At 47.0% G+C, this 27,941-nt stretch overlaps 1 protein-coding gene across 1 annotated transcript in view; it reads left to right on the plus strand.

Annotated features, from left to right (window-relative positions):
• ADRB2 (adrenoceptor beta 2) overlaps window positions 1-27,591 on the plus strand; it is a 39,964-nt gene extending 12,373 nt beyond the window's left edge. The window contains exon 2 of the mRNA XM_026122705.2: window positions 23,767-27,591. Within this exon, the coding sequence (XP_025978490.2) occupies window positions 23,767-23,801 (35 nt within the window). The 3' untranslated portion in view covers window positions 23,802-27,591. The remainder of the gene's footprint in view (window positions 1-23,766) is intronic.
• The last annotated feature ends 350 nt before the right edge of the window (window positions 27,592-27,941 follow it).

A 27,941-nucleotide genomic window follows, 5' to 3' on the forward strand; every position in this document is an offset into this window, starting at 1 on the left:
CTCCAGCTGAGCTGCCCTGCACATGACAGTGGGTGAGAGTCAAGTGAGTGGAGGCGGTGAGCCTGCACCATGCCGAGGAAGGAAAGGTCAGGGTGCAGAGCCGTGGCGTGATTAGCCTCCGAGTGAGAGCTGGTGGCAGCTGGGCCGAGGCAGGCAGGGCAGTGGTTTCTAGGCATGACTTGTGCATGTTGGCCTGCAGAGACAGAAGTGAATCAGAGAGGGGAAAGGCTTTTTGGTCTGAAAAGAAGCTTGGGACTCCTTGGAAGTGCTGGGTAGAAGTGCCAAGGTCGGGTGTGCCTCCCCATCAGCCTGCCATGCCCCCAGAGCTTGCAGGGACCCCAAGAGGCAGTGTCTTCGTTATATCTGCTCAGGTGTGCTCTCAGGCTGGACTGGCTCAGTGTGCTGGGCACATGGGATTTCAGTGCTGCTTGCTGCAGTTAGATAGCAAAGCTTTGGGGGTTTTCCTATACAAAATGATGTGCAAAGTCACAGGCTTATGTCAAAGTCAGAATGATTTTGGAAATGTTTTTCTTCTCTACCTAAAAATTCTCTTTAACACTGAAAATCTGAGGTGAGGAATAGTAATGAAAAATCTGTTTGGACAGGTCACCTTTTTAGCATAGGTTTCTACAGCTCCAGCCTACTGGGGGGCCTTGTGTCCATAAGGGGCTTTTGTCAGCCCTACAAACAAATTCATGAACACAGTACAGACTAGGAAAGAAAAAGAGGGAGAGGGAGAGAGAGAGAGAAGGACTTTAAGGAGAATGTTTGGAGGGACAGATGGAGGCAGCTGAAGAACAGAGGCAAAATGAGATATAGCTCCAAAAGAGTGTGAAAAGGTGACCAAAAAAAAAAAAAAAAGAAAAGAAAAAGAAAAAAAGAAAAAGAAGAAAAAAAAGAAAAAAAAAGAATGGAGATGGGGGAATGGGCCCTGGAAGGGAAAATGACTCAAGCACTAGCAGGAGTCTTAAAGTGGAAAGCAAGAGGCTGAATCACACATGGGAAAGGAGGGAGAAGCTGTAAAGGGACTGCAGAAAGAGAAGAAACAGAGCAGGGAAATGCACGGACAGCATGGATCTGCATTTCAGTGCAGGCAGCCTGATTACTGCCTTTTCCCTCCTACGTTAGTATTTCTTTCTTGTCTGTTTTCAGCTTTCAGTAATTCTTTTGATTTAGCAGATCTGGCAGGAAGAAGAAGGCAGTACAAAAGGGAGAGGGGACAGTTTCTCAGTGATACAGAAATACTGAGGAACTGTTAGCCTTGGGGTGAGAGAGGATGACCATCAAAGAGGCAGTGCATGCGCAGTTTGTTTCCAGTGTTGGTAGAGCTGTGTAAGGCAAGTGGCCAGGTTTAATTTATGCTCCCAGAGCAGAGAAAGTGAGTGTTGTTTTATTTTTAAAGTCAACCTCCTTCACCCCGCACCATGCCACCTCCTGCAGAGCGGTTCCAGTTTCAGGATAAGGCAGGGAAAAACAGCCGCAATCAAACTAAAACATACTGGTTTTGCCTGTAACTGGCATCAAGTATTTTCATCTCAAATCACTTCTCTTCCCTCCTGTCTGACAGAACTAGTGCTATTTTGTTGTAGCACTAAGCACTAAGCTGCTGGCCCAGCAAGCAAGCACCTCGGGAAAATGATCAGGGCAGGGAATAGAGGAGCAGGCAGGAGGTGGGGACAGGGTCTTGGCACTGAGCAGCAGGGCTATGTTTAAACCTGAATCACCCGAGCAGTGAGTGCAGTGAGAGCACCCTGTGCCAGGTAGCTTCAGATCTCGCCTGGCTGAACCAGGTCGCTGTGCAGTGGGCCTGTGCAAGGGAGCCAGTGACAAACTGGAGCTGGAATTTTTTCCACCCAAGGCAGAACAAACAGCCGATTCAAAGAGAAAGCTAGTGAGAGGTAAAGCAAGGTGTTGTTCAAGTGATGTCTCAGCTGATAATGTCAGAGAGAAGGCAGGCTGCTTGGCAGAATTTACCTTTCCCTATTTTTGATGCCTCACGAAAGGTTTGATTTCTCCTGGGGATGAGAGATGCTAAAATAGAGCTGGCTGATTGCAAGCAACTGGTATGCAAGAAAACTGAGCTGACTATATCTTCAAACTTCAGGTATGGATTCAAATGACCAAAGATAGGTATTCAAATTATACTTGTATGGGACAGGACTCTGCACTGTTCCACTGACTACTGAGTAAATCAGCTGGGATGTGGCATTCAGGTCTAATGAAGGTATGTGGAGGGGGTTTCCAACAGAAAGGAATGACAGACAATTGATCCTCATGATCGGTAGAAATCCAATAAATCCCTGGCTGTAGGTGTCCATCTGTCACCTTTTCACTCTGCCAGTCACAGGGCCAGGCATCACAAGACAGCAGTATAAATCCATTCCCTAGTCATGCCCCAACCTAGCCTGATACTGGAGAAGGCACAGAGCATGCTACACCAGTGCTATGCTGCTCAGGTATTCTCCTCTGCCAGCCAAAATTTTCAGCAGGCTCATTACAGGAATTTTATGGCTGCTTCATGCTGCTGGAGTGGGAAGAAAAGCCAAGGATTTACTTATGGGAGGGAACTGCTACTGCAAACCTGAGATGCTCTGTAAACAGCTGGATCGTTACTGTCCTTAGTGTTTAGGGCCCTTTGGTGTAGGAGATATGAGGAATCCACTTCATAGGCATCTCGATTTACAAGGCGCTGTAGAGCAGCCCAGCATTACGGTGATATCCCCCTTGCAGTGGGAGTGGAGTAGGAACAGGTATGTGCTGAGCCATAATGTTCTTCCTTCCAGTTTCTCCTGCAGAATCAGACTATCCTGTGTCTCTCTTTGGAACGAAACTGAGAAGCAGAAATGAGCATGGAGGAACCCAGGGCTCTGAGCTAACCCAGAACAGTGTTGGGAGCTACTGGCTACAGCAGGGGCCATCATCCGGCTGTACTTTCAGCTCAGCCCAGGGAAGAGAAAAGGTGACGGTGATGGCGTAGTCCAGAATGGAGAAGTTCCCCTAGAGCTGAGCTGAGCCAAGTCAGTCTCTGTCCCCTGAGCCAGAACTAGAGTTGCTGCAAAACGTGTCCCTGCTCTGTATTACATATTGCTGTCCTGCTTCTGATGTTTCTCTCTCCCATCTCCCCTTCCAGACAGTCCAAATACAATTACAGTCAAAGTGGCATGAGGTAGCCTAAAGCTGACCTTGGGTTACATAGCCCTGCTAGAGCACCAGGGACAAGCTGGTTGTGTGGTAGAGAGAGGAAGGTGACTGTATAAGCCAAATAGCAGTGCAGATGCATTCAGGACCTCACTGTCATTTTATCTGCAGTGGGGGTCATGTGGATCACCCCGATGGCTACAGCTCACAAACAGCACAGAATCCTGTGGTTCAGCCTTAAACAAACAAACCTCGCATTAAATTTTCCCAGGTAAGCACCGCCTTGCCTTGTGTCTCCTTGGGAGTGGCGGTGAGGTGCAAACCCAGGGGCTATTTCTCTACACTCCCTGCTCTGCCCTGCAGCCAGCAGGATTTTGCCAGCTAGAAAGCTAAGCCACGGTGCCAGTGCCAAGGACTATCCCTGTCCCTGCCATGTCTCTGAGCGGCTTTCTTCTGTTTGTGCATCTGTGCCCATGTCTGCATCTTACACTCCTATTGCACAGTGCCTGCATCTCTGGTGTCCCCTGTGCTTGACCCCTCCAGTGTGCCCACCAACCTTTCCCTTCCTGCCATCGCAGCTCACAGGAGGAGGAATCTTTCCTCCCCTCCATCCTGAGCGTCTCCAAGACTTTCTTCTACCCCTTCAGTGTGGGGACAGGCCCCACCAGCTAGCCTGTGCTGGCAGAGCTGCCACTCATGAGGAGCAGACCCTGTCTGGCTGTGGTCTGGGGAAGGCATGTTGGGATCAGTCCCACCATGATGTCATCTCACCTCCACCTCCGCTCCTGCAGCATTTCCCCGTGAGCCCTGAGCCTCATTTCACACTTGCTCCGCTATGATAAACACTGATGCTCGTGCTGAGCTGGCAGTGGGGAGCCAGCAGCGGCTGGTCCAAACAGTGACCACATACAGAAAACTTGGCATGCGTGCTGTGTTTTGCCAACATGATGCATATGTGGGAGCCTGCATGGCTGGCGGACTGGCATACATTACCTTTTCTGTGCTAGCAATGAGCATAGCCCATTGCATCCGAGCGTAAAAGCTCTGAGCACAGACATATGACCAGTCTTTGCTATTTGTGAAATGCCTCTCCAAACTCTCCCGACATAGCAGAAAGTTTTTCTTGGATCCAAGCAGGTGCTCTGATGGTGGAAAGGGGATAAACTCAGTTTCACTCATGCAGCCATAACAAAGAGCCATCTCTAGCAGGCTGTTCCTGCTGTTTAGGTCTGCTCAGTGCTGCAGGGACAGAAGTTGTCAGGAAGTGAGTTTCTTGTGGGCAGCAGTTTCAGCGTGCAGGTGTCAGAGTTGATGGCACAGCAGAACTGGTGTCCCCATGGATCCAGAAGTAGGTGTCATTAGAACTGGATTTATACCAACTGCTTTTTCTAGACTGAAGCAGACATGCTGGTGAGGGGGTGGTTGCTTTTGTGCCTCCCTGCTGTCTGCCCAATTTATAGGTCAGAAGAGTCTCCTACAGGTCTCACTATTTTGTGCATTTGTTTGAATGTGGGGTGCAGACTTACACTTTCCACTCTGGAGGTTTCAGAGTCAGGCGCTATCATCAAACACTACGGCACACACACAAAAGCATATCCTACACAGGGATGAAACAAAGCTTGGAGGAGCCCAGGGCAGTTATTTCAAGGCAAGCAGAGCAGCCTCTCTACTTGCCTTTGAACCAAACAGGGAGTACGGTGATGCAGGGCTGGGGGAACTGCTAGCTGACCAGCTGGGTTGGTGGGTGACCAAGGAAAGAAGGGTTTCACAGAGCAGCCTGGACAGGAAGGGAGATTGAAGGAGGGCTGTGCTGCACAGTCTCACAGGACGATTACAAGTTTCCAGGTAGATGGTGTTTTATTGGAGCCTCACCTGCTGGAGTCATGTGAAAAACCTGGCAATTCCTGTTTGCATTTTTTTAAAGAAGAGCTCCTATGGGTGGGGTGAAATGCTTGTGCATGTCCCTCGAAGGACCACAAATCATATGGCCAATAAAAAAATCCCTGCCAAATGTATTGTTTTTTGAATAAAAGCCATAGCTGGGGAGATCAGCAGCCTGATTTGCAACCTTTGGGGCAGACATGCTTGCACAGTGCCTGTCTGTTCTCTTGCTGGCATTAACTGGAATTTTTAACTTCTGATGTCCACAAGTGCTAAAAGAATTAGAAGGTGGCTTTAAAAAAAGTATTTTTAATGTGCTTTCTATTAGGATTCCCCACCTGTAGATAGAGGTGCCCAGCGTGAACCAGTGATGGACAACAGATGAAGGCAGCCTGCTATCCTTTTCCAAAAAAGTACTATCAGTCTTATTATTCCCTCTTTATTTCCCTTATTTTCCATCCTCCATCCCTCCCCCTCTGAATTTGGGGCATTTGACTCTTGTAGCCTGATTCTTTCTGAGGCGTCTTTTTCCTCCTCTTCCTTGTAGAAAGCACAGAGACAAGCCCGTGTGTTTGGAGACTCTCCTCCCAAGCCTTGGCACAAGACAGGACTATATGAGACAATACATCCACAATTTCCTCCCATTCCCTTGGTTCCTTCCCAAGTTCGTGATGCTTTGTGCAGAGCTGTGATTTCCTCAAACGAATCGTCAGGTTGCTTCTTTCTTGGAGGCTGTTCTGCTGATGCCGAGGCGTGATTAGGGAGGGCGCGGAACAGGCGTTTCTGTCATTCTGCAACCGCGCGTGCCTCTGCGGTGAGTGTGTCTGACAGGTACAGAGATAAAACAGGACAACCTTTTCGCTGCCCCAGCACAGCGATGGCCTTGGCGATAAGCAGGAGATGCAGCTGTGAGATGGCAAGTGGAGAAAATGGGGTTTCCCCTGAGTGGAGTAGCCGCCTCTCATGGGAGGAGAGCTGCAGGAAAGGGTTTGGTACCTAGGCAGCACTGGGGACACTGCTTGGGTTTTGGCATCATCATACCCCAAAGTTTTGTGGTTCTTAGCTTGCTTTATTTTTTAAAATTATTTGGGGGTATCTCTCAAGAGCCTCTGCCAGGCGAGGGCCGGCTGTGTGAGGAAGAGTCAGTGGCTGTGCTGAAGGGCGATGGCCAAAGCCCTGGTCTTGAATAGGCTCAGCTTAAAGTGTGTCTGGCAAGCCTCTGAGCTCCACAAAGCAAGACATGCCAGCCACCAGCCGCAGTTAGGAGGGAGCAGGTCAGCGTAGCTAAACTCTTCTGATATGTCCATCGAGCACACTTGTTAGCACAGCAAGCGGGCCCACGCAGAGCCCTGTGCTGCTGTAGCCATGTGATTTCCAGTGCCTGTGGTAACGTGAGTGTGTGCTGAGTGGCTAGCACAAACACCAGTTTTCTGAGATAGTTTGGCCATTAGCAGCTCCAAAAAACGTGAGCAGGGGCCCACAGCTGCCCCATGCCCAGAGGAAAGTCAGACGTCCTGCAGGAGGTGGGAGCCCCGCAGGACGGGGACCTCAGCAAGGCCTTGGCCCACTAGGGATGTGAATCTGTCCACGGTTCAGATCCAGACTGGATTTGTCCTTCTGTGGAAGGCACCCTTGGAGTAATGTCTAGATACCTTTGATCTCCGGTGTCTGTAGCCCTCCCTGAGAAGCAGTTGTATTGTCACTGGTGGAGCTTGTGGTGTTACTGAAACCCATGTGAGCCAGTTGTGCCAAAATATTTCTTCAGGCTCTGTACCTAATTCCTCGAGACCTCAAAAGTCTACCTAAAGCCCCATAGCTTTCATGTGGGGTGCTTGCTGAGTTGCAAGAAAAAATACATCATGAAAATCTCACCATGTTCTGAAGTGATAAACATCTACGGTTGAGGCACCAGATTAGAAACTGAGAGATCTGAGGTCTGTGTTCAGCTGTGGTGACTCATTTCACATCTCCGTGCCTCAGCACACTTGCCTGTGAAATGGAGTCTGCCAGGCGCCCAGTGCCTGGAAGGGCAATGTCTCTGCAAAGGGTGTTGGGGAGTTTGGATAGAAGATGCTTCACAACTGCCAGATATTGTCATTTCTTGGCTTCCGCACCAGGAATCTAAACCTCAGCCTGATACGCTTTCACTTAACGACTAAACCGTTTTGTTACTTTGCCAGAGCTTACCTGCGGTGCTGTGAAGTTATAAGACAACTGCTGTTATGTCATTATGCCGCACTGCCAACAGGGTGAGAGACCAGGACTACATCTCTGAAGCCTAAAATGCAACCATTTGCACCAAGAGAGCAACCCTTAGTAGCAGTAGAAAGTCATTGTGTTACATTTGTCAGTTAGCCTTGAGTAATCCTGCCTAATTTAAAAGTAACTGCATCCCCCGCAAAAGCCAAAAGCTTATCATTTCTTTAACCCTAAGTACTCGTTAAAATTTTCTTCCCCCATTTCCTTCCTTCAGCTGATTACGAAAAAGGTTTTTTTTGTAGAGAACTTCCTTCCTTCCTTCCCCCCTGCTTCTTGCATGATTCATTCAGGGATGCCGCATTCCTTTGTCGGTGATACAAGAAGCCAGCAGTAAGGAAGCAATTGCATCATGGACATCAGTGCAAATCGGGCCAGTGAAGGCAGATGCTAATGGGTACTTTTCTATTCACATGCTAATTATAGCATCAGCAAAGCCAGGTCCAAGCTGTGGCTTTGCCTGAGGAAATCCCCAGTGATTTTAGCCAGGAGTTCCAGTTACTGTTTGTTGCAAGTAAATGACTAATAGAAATTAGACCTGTTAGGTCATTTTGTGCATTGCTAGAGTGTTCCTCCACTATAGTGTAAACATAAGTATGGGTGCCGTGCTCAGAAGTCACCTATAAGTATTTCAGGCTGTGTTTGCCCCAATCAGGGCAATGAGGTGCTCACATCTTTCCTGACGAGAACAGTCTAGGATATCTCAGAGACACACAGTTTTCTATTCCTATGTCCCCTCCATTTTACCTCTTTGCTCATTGTTATTCTGTTTCAGTCCCCTCAGAACAACGTTTTTTGTAGTTCATTTGTTCGATGCAGACAGTGTAATCAGCACTGGTCAGAGAGTTTGCCATCTTCCTTTTTTTTCTTTTGTATCTATATGGCTTCAAATACCAAAGCCAGTCCCTTCATGCTATTGTGTTTCCTATGCTTTTGAATAACTCTTCACTGTCATGTCACTCCCCTCCACTCTTTTCTCAGTTTGTTTGATGTATTTAACTAACGTTTTGGCTCATTGCAAGCCATAAATCTTGAGAGAACCACTTCGATCAGTACGTTTGATCCCTAGTGTAATACAGAATTGCTGTAGATTTGTCCCCTTTTGAAATGGAGTATACATTTCTGTTAAAAACTGTCAGGTATTGCTATATGTTTTGAGTATTCAGCACAAATAGTTGTGGAGGCTAGTAGCTCTTCCTGTTAAAAGCTGTGCATGTGCTCACCTTCCTTCTGAGCACCTCTGCTCAAGAACAGTGTCAGCAGGATGCTGTTTGGCTTATCACCTCCTGGGGTTTGTCCTTCTCTGCCGTGCTTCTCACTGCAGGGTTGTGGTCCCCGTTCACAAGTCTGCAAAGGATTGCAATGCAAATAGTAGGCACATTATTGTTAATAATAGAGACAACTGCAGGATGAGCTGCTGAGTGATTAAAGGGCTGGCTGGATTGGTTTATGAGGCAAGATTAATAGAAGTGAATATATGTATGCATCTCACCTGCTCCACTTTTTATCTTCCTTACATTGAAGTTGTTAACATCTGATTTTCAGTAATTTATGAAAAGCTCAGTTATGATTTCCTCACTGACTCTCTCTGGATGGATTGCCATGCTGCGGAAACTATTGTTCCAGAGCACATCACTGGTTCTTTATTGGCCATTTTAGCACACAGTCAGAAACTCCAGTGATCCTGAACCCTGCTCTTTCCTCTCACCATAATAGTGAGCCTTTATATGTCAGGATCAAATGTGGAGGAATCAGACAACTTCATAGAGCTGCTAGTAAGTCTCCAGCAGGATGTTGGAGGCCTTCAGATTTCAGTGCTGTCATAACTATGAAGCTGATTGAAATATAATAAACCTGAAAGCCCTTCTGTGTCAGACCATCAGAGCAGTGTGGACAGGCTGGTGGAACCTCTCACAAACACCCATGTTGTCATTCCTACAGAAGTCTTGGGACCATCCATTTTTAAAGAGGGCTGAAGTTACAAGTGAACTTCACAGAACATGATGCTATGAGGTAGGATTTGGCCCTTCCTAAAATGCAAGGAAATCAGAATAAATAACTGAAATTAGAGTTCAGCATCCCCTTGAGATTCTGTGTTTGTCATTTCTAGATGTTCCGGGAGAGGCAACTTCTCCAAGGGTTCTCTCATTTCCATCAACCTTTCTGGGGACCAGGAGAATGGGTCTTGCTGTTGTGTTATGTGTGACTGAGGTTTGTGTTGGAAACCAATGGGCTAGGAGATCCCAGCCTCCCTGGCTGAAAAATCAGCTGAAGACAGAAACAGCTGCTGATGAAGCAGGGTGAGAGCAGGAGCCCTGAAGGAATGGGTGTATCCATCAAGTGCAACAGGTCACCATCACTGAAACCATGAGCTCATCAACAAGCTGAGCTCCACCTCGCATGGAAGTCTTTTTATATCTCAGTGGCAGATGCCAACCATTTGCTCACTCACTTAAGATGGTGCTTGCCAGGGAGAAACAGAGAAAAGCCCCTGAGGGCTGTTGTGGTGCAATCACCAGCTCAGAACTGGGCTCTGGGAAAACAGGCCTTCTTGCTGCTCTTGTATTTATCCGGGTGTGATGCTCACTCCACCCGTGGATTCCAGGCTGCTGCTTTCATGCTATTTGCATGGCAGAACAGGGTTGCTGGCCTCCTGCGAGGCTGTGTTGTGTCTGTCTGCAGTACCGTCAGCTGTGGCCAGCACCTCACAATTTCAGCTGTGGCCAGCACCTCACAATGCCAGCCGTTGCTTGGGTGGCTGTAGCTTTGCTTTGATGAAGGAAACCATAGTGTAGTACGAACTCAGCCGTGGTGAGTCTTCGCATACCCCACACAGGTTTAGCCCTGTAAAACCTGGGAGTGTTTATCAGCCCTGGCAATAACCTCTGTGCTCCACCCGCTAATGTGGATGAGCAGGATAAGGGAAAAGGAATCTTACTTATTCTCATCAAATAACATCTACTTATGTGGGGAGTGGACAATTTCCCAAGGCAATTTTGAAAATGGGACTTAAGCTCCAGAGCTGCTTTTGAAAGTTACCAGAGATTTGTTGCGCAAGAGAGAAAAAAACGGACAACAAGGGCTCCATCGTTCTCCCTGCCCACACAGTCATCTATTTCTAATATGTTCTTCACTGGTTTAGTGGGATGATAGAGCCTCTGGACTTCCCAGGAGCAATATCCTCCAAAAACCAACGATACAGTCATCATTGCAGAAAATTGCCACTTAGGTTCCGCTTTAAGTTGCTTGTGTAACTCCAGCATACACAGGGTGCAATGAACGTTCTTACCCTTAAGTTACTCTTGTCTAAGTGAGATGAAAGACGAGTTCTTTTTTCTAGTTAATTATGTATTGTCTGAGAAGGGGGAAGGGAAGGAGTGCCGTTAGATGCTGTACAGTGAAGCCATGCACTGGTACATAAGGGCAGTTCAGAAATAGGCTAGTGGAAGAATGTCCAACAGGGCTAACATGCTGTTCAGTCTTCAAAATAGGACTTTCCATTTGTTCTTATGCATGAGAAATCATCATGCTGGGATCCACCAGCCCCAAATATGGTTTCAGTGCTGTACTGTGCAGCTCTGCAAGGCTCAGCTACATTCAGTTTCCTTCTCTGATGCCTCAGTGCTCTCTAGCTAGATGAGAGCAGGACAACTTCATTGCTACTCAGGAGTCTCCTGGCTTTCTTTAATTGCAGGAAAAAGAGGTGACAAACTACGATTGCAGAGAAAACAGCCTGAGAGCCTCGAGCAGGATGTCTGATTGCTTTATGCGGTACCCCTTCGGATCAGGGATTTGTGCCAGGAAGGATGTCAGCTACGAGAGGGTTAACGTCACCTCCACCTTCCCCAGACCAGGAAAGCCAGGCTGTTTATACTCCCCTTCTGTTATTTGTGTACTCTGGTAGTATAACTGCTGACACTGGGAGGAAAGGACTTGCTGTCTCCAAATGGTCTCTGTGCTGAATCACTCACAGTTACGTAACTGCTCTTCCCCCCAGTGTTAGAAAACCTTAAGAATTCTCCAATGTCTGCGTTAAGAAAATCTCAAAAACCTATGGTCTGTCTTTCTTTCTTTCTTTCTTTCTTTCTTTCTTCTTCTTTCATTTACTTTTCTTCTGGCTTGCTCGCTTCTGAGCCTTTAGCATCTGTGCCAGTGTCAGGTTTTCAAGCTGTTGTTGGCTACCCTGAGGGGCAGGAGTGTATCTGTTACTTTCCAGTGGCAGGTCAAATGTCTTCAAAATTTAAGGCTCTAAAAAAGAAACCCTTACCTTTATGACCCCCGTAATCACTCCTGAGAACAGAGACTACTTTCTGCCCTGCTGAAGCATTGCATTTCACCAGTTTCTCTTTCAACTTTGATTCCCTTCTTTAGAGAAACTTCCCTTTCCCTGTGTACACCTGCCACAGTTTGACTGAAGCCCTTGAACAAACCCAAACTGTCTGGCCTGAACAACCCCTGAAATACTCTGGGGTTGTTTCTGAAATGGGACCACGCCTCTCCGTCCTCAGTGCAGTCACATAGCCCTCAGTAGGAGAACGTGAACAGAACTGGTATTGGCGACTTCCTCTTTCCTTTCCAAATGAGGGTGCTTAAAAATGCATTGTCAAATTCATCTTTACAAGTTGCTGGTTTTGATCTGTCTCATGGGTTGGATGCTCACTGAATATAAATTTGTATAATACAACAGTAACGTAGAATCCCAAGAACTAGCAACATGTGCTTTCTCCCATAATCATCTCTCTTGGTCAACCATTATCCTGTCCCCTGTCTTCTTTACCACATCCCAATCCCAATAAATTAAATAGGTGAATAATACATGGTTTTGGAGAATGGGCTCTCATAAGGGAAAAGGCTGGCCTTTTATTTGTAGGTGTAGTATTACATTTGTATTTGCGATATTAGCATTAGCTCACGCATTCGTTCCGAGATGTCAGAGCTGTGCAGAGATTGGGCTTGAGTTCGGGGATCTAGAAACTGGTGTTCAATTGCTAGAGTAGCCCTGGCTTGCTGAGTGACCTTGGTCAGATCATAACCCCTCATCTGCTGGGTGAGAGGCATAACACGTCTTTCCAGAGTACTTTGAGATCAGCAAATGAAATGCACCATTTTGAAAACGGAGGAAATATTTTTGTGTTGACATAAACAGGCTAATACCTTCCTCCTTCCTCTTGGTCATCGGTGTGCTGGGCGGGCTGCGAGCAGGGGACCACGCTCTGCTCTGCAGTTCAAGTGAGGAAGGAGAGCAGCAGCACGGAGTTGGGCTGGGCAGCAGGAAGAGTACGCTCTGAAAATCCTGCCAAGACTGTCAGAGCTGGATGGAGACAAACCAACCCTCCCCTTCCCTAGTGAGGCTCTGCTAGGCTCCGTGTCTCCCCAGCACAGAAGGAAACTCCAGCAGTAGCGAGTTCCCAGCAAACCAAGTGTGCTGCTGCAGCTCACCGGGGCGCTGCAATTCCTAAGAGTGGTGAAAGTGTTGTATTCAGCCTCCTTGCACTCTGCCTAGTCTTGCAGCTTATGCAGGGTTCATAAGCTGCCTGGGGATAAGGGACTTGGCTTTAAGGTTATAAACCATTTCCCACATCCGAGTCCGTTCCACTCGTGCCCTTGGGATCAGAGATCATCTACACTGGAGTCTCGCATGGGAACTAGGCCTGCGAGAGAGGCAGCCACAGAGCAGAAATGCATGTGAGAGATGGAGAGAGGACGTCCTCCTTGTCTGGCACAGTGAGACTCTCTTTCTCTATCTTCCCCCCAGGAAGATTCCCAAGGGAACCACAGCAGCATCACAAATACTCACAGCAAAGCACCAACTGGGATGTTAGTTATCTGTGTTTCTGAAGGGGCACATAGTAGGGCCCAATTTCACCTGGCCTGAATTCCACCTATGTGCCTGTCCCATGTTCAAAGCTGAGAGCTGTCCTGGAAATATTTGCTTCAATCGGTGAGTCAGAATTTAGGTTAGAACAATCTGGGTAAATATGACTGACAGTTATGGGTGTATATATATAGAAAACACACCAAATTCCTCCAAAGGGAGAGATTCCCCACTCCAAATGACCAAGAGACAGCTGATTTGGATGTTGGTCAGTGAACTGAAAGCGGAGATCTGGACCTTCTCTTTCCCCTTTGCCTTGTCTCACCAGCTGACTCAGTGGTTGCGGGTTGGGTTTCTCAGCCTGGCTCCGCCTCTCTTAACCAGAAATGATATACGAGGCACAGGAAAAGCTCTGTCGTCACAGTTTTATGCAGTAAAAAGAAAGCTTCTGCTACTTCTGCTTGTTACCTGTTGGATCCTTGAAAGAAAAAAAGCATGGAAGTAGCCTGAGGGACACCCTAACAGCTTCGTGTAGCTTCTCTTAAGCCACCTGGAGGTGACAGTTAGCTTTACTCCTAATTCCCAGTATTTGCTCTTTCAAATCAGACCTTTAGGAATAATTGAGCACGGGAGTTATGGGGCTGCTGTCAATCCACTGAGTCCCTCAACAGAGCTGAGAAAGATCCTCTCTTGTGTCTCTCCATATCACAAGGCACTGTGGGGAGAGGTAAAAAACAAAGCTCTGACTCAGCGCTCAGTGCCTTAGCAGCAAGCTCGGTGCATCTCCCTGGCATTACCAGCAAGTCGCCTTGTGACTCTATTGGACTTCCAAAAATAAAAAGTTCTTTTGTATTCTTCCCCCCCCCCCCCCCCCCCGCCCTCATTCCCCCTAGCCCCAGGTTATTTTGCATAAAACAATTAAACAGACCACCCAAACTCCATTTACAAGGTTTCCCAGAAACCATTAGCAAGTTTGAACAGTTGGGGGAAATCAGAGTTCAGACTTGAATTCCAGAAACAATGACTCTAAATGTGGAGGAGTCTTTTCGTAGCTTGAAGCCGAACAGCCACAGATTTCTCCTCCTTAAAATTTAGGACTTGTTTTAATGTGAAAGTCCTGCCAGGCATTCATGGGTAAGCACTGAGTGACACTTTGAGGTGACAGTGTCCCCTTTGTCCTGTCTCTGGCCTATTCTCATCCAGAGGCCCATTCTTTGTTATTCTTATATATGGATTTGCATCTAAAAGCAGGACAGGGAAGGCACCTGAGCCTAATCTCTCTCATAATGGCCCTTCAGTTTGGTAGTCTTGACTGTGGCCAGGTCTGTCTCCCGGGGGCTGGCAGCCCTGTCATTCCAAACACTCCTGGGCTTGGTACTTACTGACTGTGCTGGATAGCCCAGAAGGGAACCAGACAGCCTCAAGAAATGACTTTCCTCTGGACTGTAAGTGGTATCCCACCTCATCAAACCTGAGAAACAACCCTGCCGTGCTCTGTAATCAGAGCATTGCCAGCTTCAGCTTAGCAGCTTCCATCATGGGCTGGTTCTTTCATTATCTATTTTCAGTTAGTCCACACAGCAAATGAATTGCAGTGTAGCAGAAAAATTGAGAGCTTGTGAATTAACAGGGGAAAGCACCATCATAAAGAAATCAGTGATGGATCTTTACTTGAGCTGGTAGTGCCCTATGTCGCCAGCACTTTGCCACTCAAATGCCGGAGTGACACTTCACTGAAGGATCCTCGCTGCTGGAATTCACTAATAGCCTCAAGTGCCCTTGAAGGAAATTGCCACTGGAATGCCCCATTGCTTCAGCATGGCACCTAACATGTTTTGTCAGCCCTGCAAACTCAGTGCACTACTCAGAGGGCAAAGTCTAGACATTTCAAATTAAGAGGTAGTCTTTGCTACTTTACAGCTGGCTGGCAGGAAAGAAGAGCTGGTGATGTCTTCATGTATATACTTTTTCATGTCACGTAGCCTTCTGCGGCTGGCACATAGCAATGTTCCTACCTGCTGTATTTCACAAAATCACGGCATTGCTGAGGTTGGCAGGGACCTCTGGAGATCATCTAGTGCAGCTCCCTGCTCAAAGCAGGGTCAGCTCCAGCAGGTTGCTCAGGGCTATTTTTAGTTGGATTTCAAGTATCTCAACAGATGGAGCCTCCACAAGCTCTCTGGGCAACCTGTGTCAGTGCTTGACCACCCTCACAGTAAAACAGTTATTTTCTTCTGTTTAAATGGGTTTCCTATATTTCAGTTTGTGCCCATTGCCTCTTGTCCTGTCATTGGATACCAGTGAAAAGCATATGTCTTCTTTATCCCCCCCATCAGGTGTTTATATACATTGATAAGATCCCCTAGAGCTTCCTCTTCTCCAGGCTGAGCAGTCCCAGCCCTCTCAGCCTCTCTTTGCGTGTCAGATGCTCTAATCCTTTAATCACCTTCATGGCCCTTTGCTGGACTTGCTTCAGTATGTCCATGTCTCTCTTACACTGGGGAGCCCAGCACTGGACCCAGCACTCCAGATGTGTCTCACCGGTGCTTAGCAGAGGGGAAGGATGGCAACATTGCTCCTAATGCAGCCCGGGAAGCCCACTGCCACTACTGATTCTGGCAATCATGACTCCTCTTGATCTAGCTGCTGTGCTCAGTTGAGGAACAGGGAGAAGGGAAGGCCGCCTGTGCCAGCAGCTTGTGAGAGATGCCAGTTGGACTCACGATGTGTTAAGTATTAATACCCCTTTCTGTGTCTCCTTTGAGTGGGGCAAGAAGGGGGCTGAAATCCCATCCCAATACCTTCCTTTGACAGGGTGCTGAGTACAGAGACAGATGGAGCAGTAAGGGTGCTATTTGAGTATTTTGTTATGCCTGTGGGGAGAGGGATTTTCAGCTCATTGCAGCAGTTTGTTTTTTTGTTTTTAAGCCTGTAGTAATTGAAAGAACTATATGTGAAGCTAGGTGTAAATCCGTCTTAAGGACAAGTCTACACTATGTTGGCATCACAGCAAAGAGACAAATTGCAGCATGCCACAAACCGAGACAAAAGCATTGTCTGCGTTATCTGCCTGCAAGGGTTTGGGTATAATAACACACTTATCTCTGTCACCATTTCGGGTTTGCAGCACGCCACAGGGAGGTGCCCTTTGCTCTATTAAGAAATCATGTTTCTGCAGCTCAAGAGCATAGTGAGACCCCACATACATGGTATTACGCTTGGTCAGGATGGGAGTGTATTCAGCTCCAGCGGCAAGATGTAGTGTCAGAGTTAACAGAATAGTGTGGACTGAGTGCCCGTCACTGGTTTTGTTGCAGCTTTTCCACAGAGTCTTGTCCCAACACTCCCATCTGTGAAGAAAATCATTTGCCTTATATCTCATATGCATAGAGTTGCTCACGTTTCAGAGTCAGCCTCTTCCATTAAAGCTTCAGAAGGTGTTTTCCCTGGTACTTAATGTCACAGTTGCACCATTTAAGTGAAGTCTATCAACTGTTCAGTGTTGAGGGCACAAGAGCAGTACACATTCTAGCACATTGCACTATTACCAGGGAAACGCAAGGAGGAAAAATCATTATGTGCCAAAAAACATCTCCTCCTTCCCCCAATAAACATTGCACAAGTCTCCTAACTCTCCCAACAGTCAAGAGTTCCTGTTGGGGGTGCAGGATTTTACAGTTTGATTTTACAACTTCAAAGAGAATTGTTGCTCTTCTGGGAACCACCTTCAATCTGTTCACTGATTAAAAAAGCAAAGCAAACAATCTCCTTTCCACTTCCCCCAAATCAAAAAAGAAACAAACAACCCCCCTCAGAAAAGCTGGGGCAAGCAAAGAAGAGAGAGAAATGAGATAACGTGGCTTTTAAAATCCTGTTGCTTTGCAGCTGTTCCACATTCTGGCTACATTCCAGAGTTACTTTGATGATCCACTGCCTGGAAAAAGAGAAGTCCTTTAAAACTTGAATTCTGTGTGGACATAATTTCTCACTGAAGTAAACGAGGATCCGCATTTGGGATTTAATGGTGGGACTGTCACATGCATCAATTTAACAGCCAGTGGTCTTCACTGAGACCCAGGCAGATCCGAGAGAGAACCTGGGGTGGGAAATCTGTGTTCTCTAACCAGCGATAAATGACAAAGAGGACTTAGCTCTTTCAAGGAGTTTGATAACTTAACCAACAAGCAGAAATGTTAAGTTAAAACAGTGCCTGGCTAGGAGGGTGCAATGTGGCTTGTGCTTAGGGCTGACACTGACTGAGAAGTTGTGTCAGAAAGTTTGTCTTGGCTGTGTCAGCTGCTGGATCCCTGTTCCCCTAAGAGAGCTCATGGGGAAGGAGTACAAAATAAGCACAAACTGATTCAAAGGAGAATGACAGGAGGGAAATAACAGCTTCTGAGCTGATTGATATATTATAAAGTGGTCAGAGGCACTGCTAGGTGCTTCCTTCTGTGATGTAGTTTTCTCCTTAAATAAGTCTGGTCATAAATTAGCCTTGCCTCTGGGACTGTTTGATATATTTTGGCGTTCCTTCTGCCATTGTGTTAAAAACACAACTCAGCTTCTTACCCATTAACAACTGTTTGTTCTTTTACCTTGATCTGTGAAAAAGCAATTGATGGTTCATTTCATGTTATTGTAGCCTATGATCCTTTTTACATCCTGCACTTACGCTACTTAAAGATTACAGCAAGAATCGTTGGCAAATAGTAGATGACAGGTTGTTGAAACATCATAAAATGCCAAGGGTTTCCAGTGAGACATTGAAAAGGCAGGAGGGGGAAGAGGAGAGAATCTGTGGACAACCTGCACCAAACACCATAAGGACAGAAGTCCCCTATTTAGAAGCAGAGACTGTGCAATGCAAGGTTGCCAACTGTCCTGTTGGCGTAGGGATGCTGGAAGGCTGTAGAGTGAAACCCCATTTTGTCATGCCATCACTCCACCCTAAATCCTGCTGATGTTTAGGAGATGAGTCACTCAGCTACACTGCAGATATCTACACTAGCTTGAGAACTGCGCCCCCCTAGAAAGGCCTTTATTTCTCCTGTGGTGATAAAGAAAACCTAGACGAATAACTTTTGGATGGAGATCTTCACAGTGTAGATGTCTCAAATTAGGTGAAACAAATCTCATCCTAATGAGGTAGAATCCTGGGCATTTTGAGCTTTCTGAACTGGTTTCAGAGCATATCTATGCAACATCTGCCCCTGGGGCATCTAGATGTTGACTCTATAGAGCTCATCCGTGTAAACTGGGGTTTGGGATGAGCTGAGCAAGAACGGCTGAAGGGTCCCCTGTGGCGCCAATCCACCGTTTCACATCCAAAAAGATGAGTGTGTTAAGGGCTTTCCATGGCCTTGAAGAAGCGGTAGAGATCACTGAGATACTCTACTGCTAAGCTACAGCCCAAGGCTAGGGGAGAAATTTCTCCCTCTTCGTCCTTCCTTTGAACCCTTGGGAAACACCCCTTAGGGGGCACTTCTAAATCCTGCTGTAACTCTGTGGGTAATAGTCAGTTCCCTTTGATTGAAAAGGTCATTTTTATTTTCACATCAGCTCTTTACCCTCCAGAGTGGCTCCCCTCAAGCCCAAGATCTAGTAGGACTACTGAACAAAATCGGTTTCATCATTAGTCTTCCACCTCTTACAGGGTTGTAATGATACAAAATAAGGAAATGTAAATTAGTGAAATCCAGCTGTCTACATAGTTAGCAGGATGAATGCATCTGGACCATGGCCTGTGTCCAGACCACATCTGTTGCTTTGTGGGATGCAGGTGGTCCATCCTCTCGTGTCTGGCTTGTGAGCAAGTCCAGGTTTTCCAGAGGCTAACAGACATCACTCAGGAACAGAGACTGCAAGATTTCATCAGTTGGCTTCTGTTTTGAAAATTATATTTGGGCTTGTGAACTCTGAGGAATTCAGATCTCAGGGCAGAGGAAATGTTGGAAGAGGTCAGGCAAGTTGCGCTCCCGCTGGGTTACCCCGGGGCAGTAAATAGCACGCATTCCAGGGCAACATCTGATTTTGTGCTTTTACGAGGCAGATGTTTAGGAGAAGTGATACACTGTTTATTTTAATTGCCATCTTCCAAACCCCCTTCCTACGTGCGCACACACATTCTGAGACCATAAATAAAGATTCTTCAGGCTATGCCGTTATTTGGGTAGCTAGCCCTGTCTTCCATCAATGCCTGGACAGGACTATGTATTGCACACCCAATCCTTCTTGCACATCAGTTTTACAGTGGTGTAAATCAACTAGGTCAAACTCCTTTCTCAGTGACACTAGCATAAATCTGGAGTCACTCCACTGACGTCAGTGCTGTAATAGCAATGTAAAGGAAAATTAGACCACTTGACTTCAGAATATTGCTGCTGATTTACGCCAGAACAAGAGCAAAAGTAGTTGGGCTTAGCACGTACTAGCACTACATTACTGAACAGCAGGCCAGGTTTTGCTCAGGGATACACTGGTGGAACTGTAGAGCAACTCCACTGATTTCATTGGCATTATATTGATGAAAATGAGTTTTACATTAACCACAGTTTGAGTCTCAGGGAGCTCCACACAGATAGTGCATTAGTGAAGAAAAAGAATAAACCGATGCTCCTGTGTAAAATGATTAATCTTGTTGCATTGCCATTTCAGGAGAGTCATATAGGATAACTTCTCTAGATTTTCCTACCTTGTCTCTATAGATCTAGAAGTGAAAAACACTGACTGTAAAAGAGGTTCGGATCCCTCTTGCTGATGTGCTGTGGCTTCAGCCTGCAGACTGCAGATTCAAGCAGAAGGAGATGTGAAATGCAGGCTTGCTTCTGACAGACATTTGCTCCCCAGTATAAACTCTGTGCTGAAACCTGTTAACTGTAGGGCTTCCCACACAACCTTACTTTTTAGAGAGACTTTGGCATGGAGGGTCTGGGTTTCTGGTGGCTGCTGATTGGGAAGGTGTAGGGCCAAATGGTTGCTTCAGCCACCATCAGCCTTGCTGTGTTAAAGTCTGTGGAGACAAGCTGATTTATACCAGCTGGCCTGCAGTCTTCTGTTGGCATCTGGCCAACCCTCTAATTGTTCCTAAGTGACTTTCTTTTTTAATAGCACACATTTGTGCTGAGTGGCTCAGTTTGCACACGGTGAAATGCAGCCATGTGTAGCACAACTGCTTTAAAGTCAGTGAGTTGAAACAGGGTCCATTTGACCCACTGGGTAGCCTGGAGATGTCACAGAACAGGACAGGGCCGTAAGAGTCCCAAGTAACTAAGCCCTCCACCTATTCTTTATAATTTTTTTTGACTGAGGACATGCTTTACCCAGCTTTCTTCCCAGAGCAGCCTCCCCTACCCTGGCAGAGGTCACAGGCATCAGGAGAACCAGACAACCCTGAGAAGAACTGCAGCCCATCCCTTCCCAGTTCTTACTGTCCAAGGGTCTAGACACAGTTATCATCTGCAGACAAGAGAAAATAAGACCATTCTCCAAGCAGTCCCCAGTTGGTACGTGAGATGGTTCCCAAGGCCCTGCTTTGCAGCCGCAGGGAGGGATGCCTTCTATGAAGTGCAAGTGTGGGATGAGGCAGCCCAGGACAGCCCGGTTGAACTCAGGCTGTTGGTCTCTCCAGGGACCTGCGCCAGCTCAGAGGTACCTCCATGCACTCTGCTCTCATCTCTTTCTCCGCACAGCTTGAGTGGAAAGTGGCCCCATGTTATTCAGTAGAGAAGAAAATAATTAGAGCTAAGAGAACACAACCCAAATTTTCCCACCCTTTTTGTTCTCTGTAGAGGTGAGTAACTTAGCTGATGAGTTCACTGGTACGAAACTGCACAGTTTACTAGTCACGAAACAAAACTGTGAGTGTTGTCATAGAAATCTGAGTATGAAAGTTAAGCTTATCCAATGAGGGAGCAGAAATAGGACATAGGACTTGTATGTCCTATCATAACTAATCTGCATGGCTTGGATTTAGAATACCAAAAAATCACTATTATAATAATAATGTCATGAAAAGTAGAGCTATCAAGAAACATAGACTTCTCTCAGGTTGTTCTTAGTGAGAACTAAGTCAGGACCTCGGGGACTGATCTGCGAGGGATGAGGATGGTTAGTAGCAAAGCAAGTAACAAAGCTCTTTCCAATTAGAAAAAGAGGCAATTAGATCACAGTGGTTGAGGGATATAGAGTCAGAAGCCTAGCCTTGCTCTGCTTCATGGCTCTCTTTTCTGAATGTAGACATGCAATTTGTTCAGCCTATTCCCTTCCCCTTTCCAAATAAACTCTTTTCTAAAACTGACTTTGCCCTTGGAGCTTGCAGCATGGTTCAAGTTTCCTTGTAAGCTTAAAAGCTCCATCTATAGGAGAGTCGAAGAAGAGGCCCCTGGCTTTGGCTTGATGAAAAAGGCAGAGGAGCTTCGCTCAGAGATTCCAGTTTTGTTCTGGAAAAACTCCAGCATGCTTAGCATACCGCATTGCAGAATGTCACTGATTTCATCTTCGTTACTTCATATTTGGGTATAGTTTTCTTCCTCTGTTAAACCGTTAGCCTTTGGTTCTGTACTGCATGAATATATGGGTCTGGATTGCCTGTGGAAATCACTGGAGTTGTGGTAGCAGCTATTATTCCACACAGGAAATCTCAAGGATTTTCTAAAGAGCTCCTGATTTGCAAGATTTCTGAACCACAGTTGTGACGTTGTTGGATTTTGATAGTGTGCCCTGTATGCAAAACTAAATGATAACACGGTTAATATATCCAAATCATCTAAATCCAACTGATTTAGCAAATCAGTTTCTCTAGAGCCTGTTGTTTAATGATTGCCAGCCCCAGTCTACACTTCACTGCACTAGCTGCACCAGCAGAAATAATTGCAGTCTGTAGACTCTTTTTTATTTCAGGGGGAGGAAACATAAAAGGTGAGAAACTTTTCTTCCTTCTTTGTGCACTGTAGAATCCCTCTTGGCAATAAGAAATTTTCCAGAGTACTATTGATTTTGTGCTCAGGGTTTAACTCTGCATCCTTAAGTATTATACCCTAATATTTAGAGTTGCCCATTACTGAATAATCCCATGCACACATATCCTCCCCGCCAGTCTGCCCTGCACACCCACAGCCATGGTCAGAGGTGGATTTGCCTCCCTTTGAAACAATGAAAACGGAAAGTCACTTTTCTATTTGTATTAATCACTGCAGCAGCCTGATCTCAAGTCTGAATAAGTCTATGAAAATGTCATTGCTGCTTTGGGTAATTTTTAGGACCTGTTGGTCACGGGTGCCTAGAGCCACTTTATTGCAAAGATTTTTCCAGTTGCTGAGTTGACCCCATGTCCCAGGGCTGGCTGTCATGAGACTATCATTCCCACAGAAAACCCCTTTCTTTAGATTCCTGCTTTGCCACCTGCTCCTCAAAGCAGCCTGCAAAATCCTCTGCTTGCCTCGGAGAACTCAGGGGTCTTCCTCCCATTTGCTCATGTCACGGTGCAGAATAAGACCCAACTTTTGCAGAATTGATCAGAGATTAGACATCACAGGAGCCAAGGATGCTCTGAAATGGATGGAAGGAAGGAAGGAAGGAAAGAAGGAAGGGTGGAGGGACGGACACTGTGCAGGGCAGATGGAGTGTGGATAGATTTTTTTTTAAGAGGTGCTGGCAACTGACACTGTTGCAAATCATCTCTCTCATATCAGAACTTCAACTTTCATTTACACAAGAAATATAATTTCATTTTGGATACCCAAAATTCTTCTGAGAGAGACATTATGTTCCCAGGGAACAGAGATGTTTTGTTTTTCCTTTCTTCAGATTCACTCTGTCTTTAAAAGCTTCTTCCCCCCAACCATAATCTTTGACAGATATTTATTAAACTATCACTTTCAAATAAAAAAAGCACAAGCATATCAAGTACTTGTTCTTTTCTCAGTCTGAAGATTAACTTCCCATTTTTCCATCTAACATGTCCATCATCATTCAGATATATCCACAATCAGTAAAAAGCCCTTTTTTCTTCCCTTTCACAGATTTACAGATATTAAAACCAGAAGCAAGTATTGTGTACTTCAGTTCTGATCTGGGCAGTTGGCCCGAGTGAATATATGGAGATGCATCTATTTACTTCCATTATTTCGTGCAAGGAAGCACTCTTCTCCCTTTTGGTGGCTACTATGGGAAACTCAGTTTAGCAAACTTGAGAGTTTGCTAAAGCACCCAGCTGTCCAGAGGGTGCATTCCCTGCTGAATGGTTTGGTAGATCACTCAGATACACAGCCCAGGAATGCAACATCACTGCAGAAATGTCTCTGCTAACAGTGGGAGCAGAAGCTCACCCACCACCAGGAGGCACAGATGTCATCTGCACTCGGTGGCATGCATGGGCAGGGAGAAGCCGTAGCACAGCTCTGCTCACTGGGCCAAGAGAGTGGGCTGGCTCCTGGTGCTCATCCATCCACTGGCTCCTTCAAGATGGTGTTTGACAGTGGCTGGTGCAATGGCTGGGGTGCGTAGCAGGTGAATGCCTGAAAGCTAAGATACAGTTCTTGGGTATGGTGTGCGCTGAAGCAGGTAGAGAGGCCTGGGGAAGTGCAACATCTCTCCTGAGTTTGGCATTTGAATACCCCTTCTCCCCCAGCCTCTTCTGTACAAAACTGATGCGTCTTTTTCCTTTCTCTGTCCCACAGAGATCCCAGGGTGTCCGGGAATGGTTGAGAGCTGAATGGGTTGAACTCTCTTCCTCACCATCCTGAGCTCATGAGGGCTCTGAAGAGATCAAGCAGGAGCACGGCCTTGCTTCTCTGAGACTGGGGATGCTGTGGGAAGTGATCACCTTGACAAGTGTCTTCATCCCAACCCATAGCCCATAGTGCATCACTGGAAGAGAAGCTAATGAAGGATTAGCAGAGGACCAGGAAAGGCTCTACCAGCACTTCAAGCAGCGAAAGACACAGATGGGGGACCGGCACTAAGAGAAGCACTTTCCAGGAGTCCCTGCATATGAAACCAGCTTCGTTCTGGGAAGAAGCTAAAAGAGCCCTGTGAACGGAAGGAGGTGAATGTCCAAATCAGCACAAAAGGTGCTGCAGGGTTTCGCTGTCACACTGTCCTTGGAAAGCACTTTTGAAAGCGAAGGGGGTATCAGGACCACCTGGCCCTTTCCAGTGGCTAGTTTGGAAGAGATGTGGCAAGGTTGCTGCCTTACGGTCAGGTCAAGAGACCACAAAGACGTGCCCACAGTGCCCAGTCCATGTGCTGGCTGGGGCTCAAAATTAAAGAATCCGACCAAGACTAGGAAGAAAAGGCATGTGGAAGATTGCTTTGATTTATTCTGTGCTTGTTTCTCCTACTGGTGTCTTCTCCGTCTGCCTCTTTTTCTCTTTAGGCCTACATGTACTGCACGTGGAGCACAGACCCACCCAAGCAGACAGAAGTATTAGGATAGGGCAGGTCCTGCTCAGTGCAGTATGCATTTGCTAGATGGGGCTGACACTGCACAGTGCAGACATAACCATGGCTTTCATATGCTCTTTATACCAACAAATCCCAAACTGGAGTGCCTGAACTTAGATGAGATAGAGGCTTGAGCCTGGTGATACTTGCAAGGAGTCACATGCCGACATCACCAGCCATGTTTTGGAGCCAAGTTTGGACACCTGAGCCCCAAAACATTACAGAGCATCCGGACCTCTCCTGTAGCTGTTGAAATGAGCATGTGGGCAGGCTGGACAGTCAGTTCCCGCATCTTGGATTTTTTAAAATTTGTTCAGCTGAGAAGGAAACAGGGAGAGAAGGAGTAAAAGAAGCTCAGACAGGAAATCAAAGGAAAAACCATAGGAAAACTTGCACCTCTTAATTGCAAATGGTATCCTGGCTGCAGACTGTTGTACCCAGCTGCGAGGCTGCAGGTCTCTGTTCACTGGCCTGCTCCTGGACATCAGGGTAGAACGTGCCAGTACCGAACTCTGCCGGGAGCCCCATCTTGCACATTCTCTCTCTCGGGCTTCCAGCGCCAAACCCCTCCATCATGTGCAATTGTATTTATTTATTTATTTTCTGGCTGCCTGATGCAAAGCTGCTAACACAGTACCCTCCCCGGACATGTCCACAGCCGAGAGAGGAAAGCGTGCATGTTGTGTGTCTGTAAAACAGGTGCAGACGAACGCCTGCCCTCCCCTCTGCGTTGGCTTAGTGAAATAAAAGCTGAGCGTTTCATTGCGACTGCCGGCCATCTGACTGGGGGGCTGCAGTCAGCGTCTGTTAGCTCTAGTCAAGCCGGCTGAAGGGTTAGTGGGGGGCCCTTGGCCTTGCCAAAGGTACGCAGCAAGTAGTGCATAAGCAGGCATATGTGGGCCAAAGTGTGACAGATGTATGCTGCAAACGGGCGAGATCCAGGCACACACAGAGGGTGTGGGAACATGTGCATATGAGGCAGGAGGAAATGGCTGCTGTTAAAACAGAAATACATTGCCTGGGGTGACTGGGGTTTTGATCCTTTGAGAATTAAGAACAGGCTGGACACACTCTTGTTGGGAAGGACAGCAGGACAGCTATAGGCTGTGTAAGCTCTGGAGAGCCCTGCTAGCCAGATTTTCTATTTGCAGCTGTGACTGCGCAGGGCACGTGTCTCTGTGTGAGTTGCTCCTACTTTACCCCCAAATCCTGTCCTTCCCACGCTCCCAGCTATTATGAAGCAAACTTACTATACATACATCCTGGGTTCGGGAGCTCCAAGTGGGCCATATCCACAGCCAGGGCAAGTCGAACCAGTGTGCTGAGAGGGGTGCACAGGTGTTTAAATGCCTGACAATCTTTTCCACGATCTCCAGAAGCAATAATTCATTTACAGACCCATTTAACACAGCCAGTTTGAGACGGGCAGGCTTGAGACTCTCTAAGCGAATGCTATAGCTCTTCTTAACAGTTCATGTCCAGCCTTGGCTGTTCCTACCCACTTGGCTGAGAACTGGCACACTGGCAGCAACTACTTGTGACTGCATATTCCGCTTCATGAAAAACCTGTGTCCAGTGCAGAAAGGAAACATTTCTGTGAGAGAGCTACGCTCTCCCCTGCCCTGCTGCACTCCCACAGCCCCCACACTCGGGCAGGCAGCCGGAGTACCCGGGCTTCCCGGCCCTGCCATGGCCCTCGGGGCAGGCTCCAAGGGAGCTCGACTTCTCCCTCATCCCTCCCTCTGAAATGCCCCACCAAAGCTCTGTCCAAACCGGTGTGGCTGCCAAATGGCAATCTTTCCCAACAAAAGTCTGTTTCCTCAGAAAATTCCTGGCTGGCTCAAGTCATGTATTCTGTACTGGAAACACTGCCCTTGGGATTAGTTTTCAAGTTAGAAAGACACACCGGATCTTTGTAGTTCTTTTTCTTACAAATCTTCTCTTCTGCAGGAGCAGTTTGCAATAACTGAAATAGATACACTTTCTCTGATAATTTGCCAACATGGCCTGAAAGCAGTGACCTGTTTATTGCTGTTGCTTCCTTGCAGAGTTATAAGAGTTGGAGATGGAAAAGATGTACAACAAATCCATCTGCCTATGGCCATTCAGGCTTGTTCTATATATTGCATTTACTAGTGATGTACTGAGCCTATTTTTAAATGACCCTGACACCAGGGTTATCGTGCCATCCCTCGGGAGACTGCTCTGTAGTCCCAGTCGGGAGCTGCTATTAGTATTCCACCTGCATTTCCTCCAGAAAAATTCATTCCATTATTCCTAGTGATCCTTTTCAAATACTTGCTGTTCCTTATGTCCTGGTCAAGCTTTACCACTTGATCAGCATTCATCTTTCCTCCTCAAAGAACCTCTCTGGCTCCCTAGTTGCTGCTGCTCTCTGTCCTTCCCACACCTTGACACAGAATTAGCCTAATTGCTTGTTAATGCAGCCATGAAGGGTTTGTCAGGGATCTGCACCCATCAGCAGTGCAGCCAGGACCTCTCGCAATGCACAGTCTCCGCAGCAGACTGTGAAGTTTGCATGAGATTTAACGAAGCACGCGTGGCATGGGTAAGGGTCGGGCACAGAGATGTTTCTGAGAAGTGGGCCAGAGTCAGCAGTGAGCACCCTTTTACCCAGCAGGGAGCGAAAACCTGCGAGGACAAGCACACAGCAAATTCTGCATCTCAGCCAAACCAAGCTGTGCAACGGAGGGAGGTGGGTGACTCTCTGGCGTTGCCCATGCAGCCGTACCAGGACACGTGGTGGGGGATAATGGTCTGTGTCGTGGCGGTGAGTGTCTGGGCACTGTTTATTCTGGTGCTGCCTGAAATCATTTCCATCAGCTGAAGCCACAGCTCTGCAGCGATGGAGCCCTGCACCCCCAGGGGAGCACGAACCCTCAGCAGACCCAGGTGAATTCAGAGTGAACGCACGTGGAGTGATTGCTTGGGGAGTCTTTGTGTACAGCGCTCGGTCAGAGCACTATTGTGATTGTAAGTGCTCTGTTCTCACTGAACAAATTGTTCCTACAAATAAAGTATGAAAAGTGCTCCTTTCACTCTCTCTCCCCGCCCCACCCCCCTTTTTTTTAACGTTGTTTATCATGCAGAGCTGGAAGAAGGGACTGTACCTGGATGGTAAGAGCAGAAAGTCATTGTCCTTCCTTGGATATAGGGATAGCTTGAGGGAAGGTCCCTGGAGTTACCTGGGAGAGAGGCTGAATGCTGGTAGACCAGTCAGTGAGAATCAAAACACAAAATGTACCAGAGAAAGTTGCAGGGCCTCTCCAAAAAGTTTGCTGGTGCAAGCTAGGTAACGGGTGCAGCATCTCCAGGCACTGTGGGAATGGAGGTAGGGGACAAGGCTAGAGAGGAGGCGAGCCACAGAAAAGCAGTCTGTGTAGGTACA

The sequence above is a fragment of the Dromaius novaehollandiae genome, chromosome 15 (genome assembly GCF_036370855.1).
Source record: "Dromaius novaehollandiae isolate bDroNov1 chromosome 15, bDroNov1.hap1, whole genome shotgun sequence".
Classification (NCBI taxonomy): Eukaryota; Metazoa; Chordata; class Aves; order Casuariiformes; family Dromaiidae; genus Dromaius; species Dromaius novaehollandiae.